General features: G+C 39.4%; 1 protein-coding gene across 1 annotated transcript; it reads left to right on the plus strand.

Annotated features, from left to right (window-relative positions):
- Positions 1-5,455: 5,455 nt before the first annotated feature.
- On the plus strand, positions 5,456-6,604 carry LOC129765690 (uncharacterized protein K02A2.6-like). Its single transcript, XM_055766103.1, has one exon. The coding sequence runs from the start codon at positions 5,456-5,458 to the stop codon at positions 6,602-6,604; it is 1,149 nt and encodes a 382-aa protein (XP_055622078.1).
- The last annotated feature ends 1,935 nt before the right edge of the window (positions 6,605-8,539 follow it).

Genomic DNA, 8,539 nt, shown 5'->3' on the forward strand with positions numbered 1-8,539 from the left:
AAGCGATTAACATAAACCCGACACCTCCGATGGGCTCACAGAAGAAATTTTGTGAGTACCCATGGCAATTCTTGACACTCGATTACCTGGGACCTTTCCCATCTTCTGGCAAGGAAAGATACACTTGTTTACTCGTGTTAACCGACGTCTTCACGAAATTCGTCCTGGTAGAACCATTCCGTCAAGCAACGGCTTCTTCACTGGTAAAATATCTCGAGCAATCCGTATTCCTCCTATTCGGTGTCCCAGAGGTTGTGTTGTCAGACAACGGAACGCAATTCTGTTCAAAAGAATTCAGCAATCTACTGAAACATTATGGAGTGAAGCATTGGCTCACACCCTCTTACCACCCACAGGTGAATAATAGCGAGCGTGTAAATAGGGTCATAACGACTGCAATTCGAGCATCCATTAAGGATAATCATAAGCGATGGTCCGATAATTTACAACAAATCTCTAATTCGCTTTGTAATTCAGTGCACGAATCAACAAAATACTCACCTTTTTACCTAATGTTCGGTCGTAATCAGATTATAAATGGAACCGAATATGAGAAAATAAGAGAGACCAATCCCCAAACAAGTGATAGCGAAGAACAGGATAAACTTATGTCGGATGTCAGGAAGAACTTAGCCGAAGCATACCAAAAACAATCCAAATATTATAATCTACGATCAAATAAAAACGCACCAACATATCAGGTGGGGGAGAAAGTATTAAAAAAATCCACAATACTATCAAGCAAAGCCAAAGATTACTGTGCGAAACTCGGACCAAAATACACGGTGGCATTTGTGAGAAAGTGTTTAGGAGATAGCTATGAATTGGTAGACGAGAACAATAAAAACCTTGGTATATTTCATGCCAATTATTTAAAAAAGTTTTAGATAAAGATGATCAAGCTATGACATTATCCAAAGATGGAAATGTACGAGAAAGAAAGAAAATATGTCAGGTAGATTGAGCGAATTAGATTTGTAAACCTATGTTAGCCTTGTTTGTTTACATAGCCTAACCTTATCGATGTCATCACCGAAGCGGAACATCGTTACAATATCAATCATGCAAATCTAATCTCATCACTTTTTTAGCATCGCTCACCAACCTGAACATAAAAACATAACAAAAGTGTCGATATAGTCGATGTCAATGTTTTTTTGTTCCTAGTGTCGATGTAGTCGATATTACACCATCCTCTTTGTTCTAAACCTGAAAAAAAAATATGGAGAAAAAACCTGAAAAGAGAACCTGAAAAGATCTGGAAAATAACGCAGATATTAGTAAACAGAAAAAAACAACAAAATGATACAGATAATCAAATAGAATTCTTACCTTTTTTTTACAATATTTCTCAAATTTTAAAATTTCCTAATCGGCATGTGCATCACTCTAGAGCTCCAAATACTTTTCACGTAACGCAATGACAGTTGTACCGATGACAGTTCGTATTTCGATCACAGGGTATAGCGTTATGCTGTCAGTTCAATTCGATGTTTTTATTCCGCGTAGAGCGGTGCGGTATTATATATTAAGTAGTACACTATTATATGAAAGCATATACTCTGATGTAGGTCAAATTGGTATTTGATGAGCAGAATTATTTTTTTTTTGTATTAAAATATATCAGATTTATGGACAAGATAAAGTCTTTTGCAATTCCTATTTCGGTAACAGAGTTTCCAGTGGGTCGAAACATCAGCGATGAAATATTTCGATGAGAAGAAATTCAGTTCAAACGAAGCATAGCAGAATTTTTTAGTTTGGTCAAGTTTACGTAATTGAGTATATCAATTGAATTGTTGTAGCATACATCTTGTGATTGATCTGACATATGTGGTTGTAGAAAAAAATATCTATGATCTGGATTATGAAAATTTGATCAATTAATTGATCAAATTTTCATAAAACTGTGAGGGGTGATGTAACGTTTTTCCGCTGTCAATATTAAAAAAAAAGAATAATTGCCGAATATTTAAAAAAAAACAACAACAACGACATCTATTAGGGGTCCAGTTTTCCTCAGGTATCCATTATCGATAATGACTATCGATAAGGGAACGACGTACAGTTTCACGGCGAAATCGTTTGCAAGAAACTTTCGGGCGGAAATAAGTCGCCATTTGGCATGCTACGGCCTCGGCCTACTATTTTCAGGAACTCTCGGCCATTTCGTTTGCGGAGCGGTCGGAGAGTGGAACGATCTTTTCCTAAAGTGAAAGTACAAAAGGTACTTAGTGGAGATGTTGTTTCGATAGATAATAGAAACGGTAGTTTTCAAAGTACGTTTAGTTTATATAGATTTATTTTTTTTTGTTTCATTAGTGAACTGAAATTACAAAGAAAATATTATTGTGTTCCGCTTGAATTTTATTATACAAGGATAGCAGGTAATTCCGCTTCTCTCATTCCCATTCCCAAAATTATGAGTTTCCCTTACCGTTGAACAGAAAGCCTGTTCAACAGGCGGCATACGTGGGATGGAGATATTCCCCGATTCAATGAGCTCTTTCGGAGCACGATAGGTTTTTATTCCAACCGCAACGAAACGGATGTGTGACATTAAGGATCATCCGACCGGCATTCGACGAAGTCGCAGTGTCCCCCAGCGACCGCCATTACACGCTGGGCTTTTTGATTTGTGACCCGACCGCAATATACTGTGAGGTAGTTGCTGGAAGAAACGGTGGCATACCGACGATAAATCGGGCTTCATCTGTATCCAGCCTGTATCAGCGCACACAGCATAGCACGCAGCCAGTCAGCAACGTCCGGTAAAACCCTGCGCGCAGGTAGGTGCTAACTTTACGCATGGCCATGTCGTGAAACGTAACACGTTACACGTTACGTTAATTTATGTTGAATTTCTTAACTTGGAGAAATTTGGGAAGAGAGAAGGATAAAAGGGAGAATTAGGGTAGGAAGAGAAGAAGGAGAGAGTAGGTAACAAGTAGAAAATAAAATTGTAAATAGGGTTCTAAACACTGTTTTCTTTCCTTCATTGAGATAACATTTCCTAATAGATTTTATTCATTTCTCGAAGATTGGTGATTGATTCGCTCTCCCAACGCTTTCATTCGGTTTGGTGAGATTTTTGAAAGTGTTTCTTTGTGCGTTCATGAAATCCGCGCATTGGTCGGACATGATTTCTTGCAAGAGAGTTCACCTGTAACTACGTGACCTCTTACTGGAATCGTACGTGATCGTTCGAGGCTAACTTGACCCTGAGCTATTCTTGTAGTTAGTCGGGCATTAATTCAACACGACAGGTGGTCTCCCTACTGGGAGTGGCGCTAAAGCCACCGTGTTTCACTACACTCGCGTGTCGGGACTTCGAACGGTTACAAGCTTCGATGCTCGTCTATATATTAGCCGCGTCAACTGCTGCTGCTCTCCACTGTTGTCCGTTCCACGTCCGTTGTAAAAATGAATAAAATCCACGAACGCTCCATTCTTTTATATCATTTGGTATGTGTGAAGTAGGCGCCTCCTACTCGATTGTCATGCAGCTTGCCGGTGAACGAACGAATCGGGCGCGAAAAAGAAATGACGTCAATTTCGATCAATCAGGCCTAGGTATCTTCTGTTTGGATAGTGGTTGAGATTTTTTAATTGTTCGATTGTTAGTTACATGATATATATTATTTTATTCATTGTGAAAAATTATTATGGAGTGCCGACAACGTATGATGCAAACAGCTCATCAATCCATCATGAAATGAATGAGCAATAAGCGTTTGAAATTGGACGGGTCGCTCATTTATTTTCTAACGATCATTTATTTTCTAACCGGGAAGCAGTTAACATACTACGCTGCGCTTTTATGTACATGAAAAACCACTTTTAACATGCGGGAAAATCTTATATGAAAATTGCCAGATTTCAATGTTGCCAAGCGTAGTTATTGATGGTTAACCCTTCCGTTACGAGCGTCGTCTATAGACGACATCCGCGCGACGAGCTGTGTGTACGAGCGTCGTCTTTAGACGACATGAAATTCATACTGCTCTTCGATTACACCAGCGCGAAGTGCATACTTTTCGGCGCAGTGCTCCGTACAGGGGTAGCACTTCGGCGGAGCACACTGCCGTAATGAAAGGGTTAAACCGACGCCGAACCGAATAGCGATGAACGCACCCATATCACGAACTTCGACATTTTATTTGCTATTATGGTGCTACTCGCCCGTGTAGTTCGCGCAAAGGCATCGGCAAAATATTATTTTAGAAAATTCCTTGAGGCATGACCGGAGCCGTTTCGCTATATATATATATATATATATATATATATATATATATATATATATATATATATATATGCATACATATGTCATTCGCCTCCCTTATCGCATCCAGTCAGGTTGGTTGATGGAAAGTATGTTTCTGACGTGATAAGTTTCCTGTTAGTTGCACATGATCAAAGAAAATATAAAAGTAAACAGTATTTTTGATCGTAGTTTTATATCATTTTTATGATAAGTGGAAAACAATAAATTAAACTCTTTCGTTTCAAAGCAATATCGAAAGTCCTGAAAAGGGCTGGAATGGTTAAATGGGTTGTACGGAATCTGCTGCGTGCTAATGTGAGGTTTCAGTCGGATGTAGCAGTTGTTAACTTTTTGGCAGCGGTAGTTTTTTCCGAGTCGCTGCTGCTTTCCTTGGCTTTGGCATCTTCGGCTTCTGTGCGTCGGTTTGCAAGGGTTTCGTTGACACCATCACGGTGAGCTAAACAACGGATAGCGGGTTTGATACACTGGATGTTATCACGTGGAACCTTGCGATACACTCTTCCTCAACCGGATCCTTTGTCTCCTTTACCTCCATATCCGCATCCAATTGTATTGGTTGATGTAAACAGGAGTACCAGCAATGCACACTAGAAACACATATGTTTATCGATCTGAGCGTCTAACAAGAATGAGAAATCTAACTGAGCAGCAGCAGCAGCAGCAGCAGCAGTAGAGAAAGAGAGCATGCCTGAAACTCTCTACTCATGATGTTTGTTCTTGCCAACAGTAGTGGACCGATGCGAAACACAGCTCGATTGTTGAGGTTCAGCCTTGATGTTTACCGCCGCTGCTGCTGCTACTGCCACTTATGCGTGACTTATGTTTTCAATTGTTCGATAGTTAGTTATATGATATATACTATTTTATTCAATGTGAAAAATTGTTATGGAGTGCCGTAATCGTTTGATGCAAAAATCTCATCAATCCATCATGAAATGAATGAGTAACAAGCGTTTGAAACATTTTTCATGATGCGATCGATTTTCATTTTTAATTTGTACCCCAATATGTTCCCGAAAGACGTAATCCTATGTCAAAAAAGATCGGGAGTTGACATTAGTTAGAGATAGTTTGCGCGGCGGAATTTGGACCAACGTAGAGACTAAGCAGTATGAGCCATTCCAGAACGAATTGGGTAGTATTGACGACTTGGTAGTACGAGGTCAAAAGATGATAATTCCGAAAAACCTGCGGAAACGATTTCTTACTCTCGCTCACGAAGGACACCCAGGCGAGTCGGCTATGAAGCGGAGACTGCGTGAAAGAGTATGGTGGCCAGGGATGGACAGAGAAATCACCAAGTGGGTAGCTGGATGCGAGGGATGTAGACTAGTCGGCCTGCCCCAAAAACCTGAACCATTGAGAAGAAGACCCTTACCATCAGAAGCCTGGACAGACGTCGCAATTGACTTTCTCGGGCCGTTGGCTTCCGGAGTATACCTATTCGTGATCATCGATTACTTTAGTAAATATAAGGAAGTTGAAATTATGACCAGAATTACGGCACGAGAAACGGTTGAACGATTGAACAAGATTTTCAGACGATTGGGCTTTCCAAGGACAATAACCCTCGATAACGCAAAACAGTTCGTTAGTTTAGAGTTCAGCGAATACTGCAAGCAAAATGGGATTTTTCTAAACTACAGCATTTCTTACTGGCCCCAACAGAACGGTGAAGTGGAACGACAGAATCGTTCATTGCTAAAGCGACTTCAAATCAGCTGTGCATTGAAACGAGATTGGCGCCAGGATTTGGACGACTATCTCATGATGTATTACTCCACTCCTCATTCAGCCACCGGTAAGACTCCCACGGAACTACTAACTGGCCGTACAATCCGAACCAAAATACCCTCACTAAAAGACATAGAATCCGCTCCAACCAGCGAAGCGTTTCGAGATCGTGATTTGATTCAAAAGCACCAATCGATTGATAGGGAAAATTCTAATCGGCACACTAGGGAGTTTTTGATTGGAATAGGAGACAGAGTGCTTATGCAAAATTTGAATCCGGAAAATAAATTGAGCACTACCTATGTTCCGACAGAGTTTACTGTCCTTGATAAAGAAGGATCAAGAGTTACGGTTCAGAATGACGAAACAGGAAGAGTTTTTCAAAGAAACTCTGCTCATCTTAAGCGGATCACACATCCACAGGAAATAGAACCAGGTCTAGAGCCAAGACTTTCTTTCATTCCACAGGTACGTCAACCAAATGATCCACCAGGAGATTCGTCAGATGCAGGAGACAAGTTTGACTCGAACTCGCGACCGAGGAGATCGATACGTCGTCCATTGAGGCTGGATGACTATGTTTAGTGGCGACGTGGCAGATCTAGAAAAAAAAGGAGATGTGATACCCTGTACTTAGTTTACCTTATAATATAACCTTGCTATTTCTCACCTGCTATACTGTAATACTTGGATGTTGAAATGTCAGATACAGAATTGAAGAAAAGATTTGAAAACCGGAAAATTGTTGCGAGTGATTCTTTCTATAAATTATCGGCCGAATAAACTAGTGAACCGAATTACCTTGTTTCTAGTAATCATCCGAAAGCAGATTCTAACAGGTATCACTTTTTTCTGGAAAAGGAGTCTTGTTTGAGTATCTCTGATATAAATCTATCAAACGACCACTTCACAAAATTTTCCGGTTACGTACCGTTACAATAATTAGTTTTATGGATATGATTCGTGTTATAACAAAAACTTCAAAGCTGAAATAAACAAATTGAGTTATCCTAATTTCGTTTTGACGTAGGACTACGTCTTTCATTTCTATACCGGTGTGTAAAATCAAAGTTTCGAAAACGAAAGCGTTACGTCGGAGACCGAGATTTTGAGCGTTAATAGCTCCTAAACAACTGAACGAAATGGTATGATAAACACTTCATTCGAAAGATAAAATGTCTACGCGTTCTATACTTGTTACTTTTTGATCCAAAAACTTGTTTCAATAGTCTTAAAATTACTTTCAAAACAGGCTATTGACATCACCAATCGGTATATAAGCGAGCGCCGCTCGGAAATCCACTCAGTTCTAATTGAACAGCGATTGGAGCATGTTGTCGCTGTTGTGGTGAAGCTCTTCGTTTATCATGAAAGCGCGGATGAACGGTGTCGCCAAGAGCCTGTTTGTGCACCCTAGGCCAGAAGGGAATCCATCAGGAGGAGAGTGATGCCACAAACGGCTCCCTGGGAAGGAATTCTTTCCGTTTGGATGCCATTCAGCATCGATAAAGTTCCGGAAAGATCTAATCATTTCTGGAAAATAATCTGCCAGTTCCTCTGGGAATTTAAAAATACATTCATGTGAAAGAGTTTATTTGAATGTTTTCTATCCATGTAACACTGTGACCAAATATTTTTCAATCAAGTACTATTAACAGGTGGTTATCGAGTTAGTACTAACCACTGGGGGGCTTCCAGTATCGAAGAAAATGTGGAAATATCTAATCGTTGCTGGAAAATAATCTGCCAGTTCCCCTTGGAATTGAAAATTACATTCAAGCGAAAGAGTTTATTTTAATGTTTTCTATCCATAAAATATCCATATAATACATTTGGGTTTGTGATTTGTCAATCAAGTACAGTTAGCAGGTTAGCTTCTGAAGATTATTCTTCAGAACAAGGTTTTTCGTATCCTATATTGGATGCATAAAGCCTTGTGCCTCCAACGTAACGCTCTCGTTTTCGAAGTCCCCCAAATATTCATTTATTCATTCATTCAGAATGGATTTAGATTCAACTTCAAACAAATGATCTCTAAATCAACGATAGTCCTACGTCACTCTTGCGGTTATACCATAGATATAACCCACTTCCTGTTTTTGTAGAAGAACTAGGGCTTTATTCACTCAATCAACACACCATTGAGCCAATTATCTAAGCAGATAAAATTTATTTCACAGTTGCGCAAAACATTCTTTGTTCACATTTATTGAAATAAATTTCAAAACCTCAAGGGAACTTTAATAAAATGTGCTATATAAAAATACCAATTAGAAAAAACATTGAATAAGCTATTCAACTTTGTTCAAAAGTAAGTTATGCATTTTAGTCTCCTCCGATATGATTGTGAAGACATTTGCAGACATTTTTTCGTACCATGTGAAGACATTTGAAAAAATCACCTGACATCCCTGTTACTAATCCAAAAGTACTATCATGTGCGTATACAGCCATACATAGTGATCCCCGATTTTTGAAATTAATCGTTCATCAGCTAATCGAATAATTTTCAGCAGTTCG

The sequence above is a fragment of the Toxorhynchites rutilus genome, chromosome 2 (assembly GCF_029784135.1).
Source record: "Toxorhynchites rutilus septentrionalis strain SRP chromosome 2, ASM2978413v1, whole genome shotgun sequence".
Classification (NCBI taxonomy): Eukaryota; Metazoa; Arthropoda; class Insecta; order Diptera; family Culicidae; genus Toxorhynchites; species Toxorhynchites rutilus.

Coding starts and splice junctions, on each gene's coding strand:
- LOC129765690 (XM_055766103.1), top strand. CDS start 5,456: ATGATAATTCCGAAAAACCTGCGGAAACGATTTCTTACTCTCGCTCAC.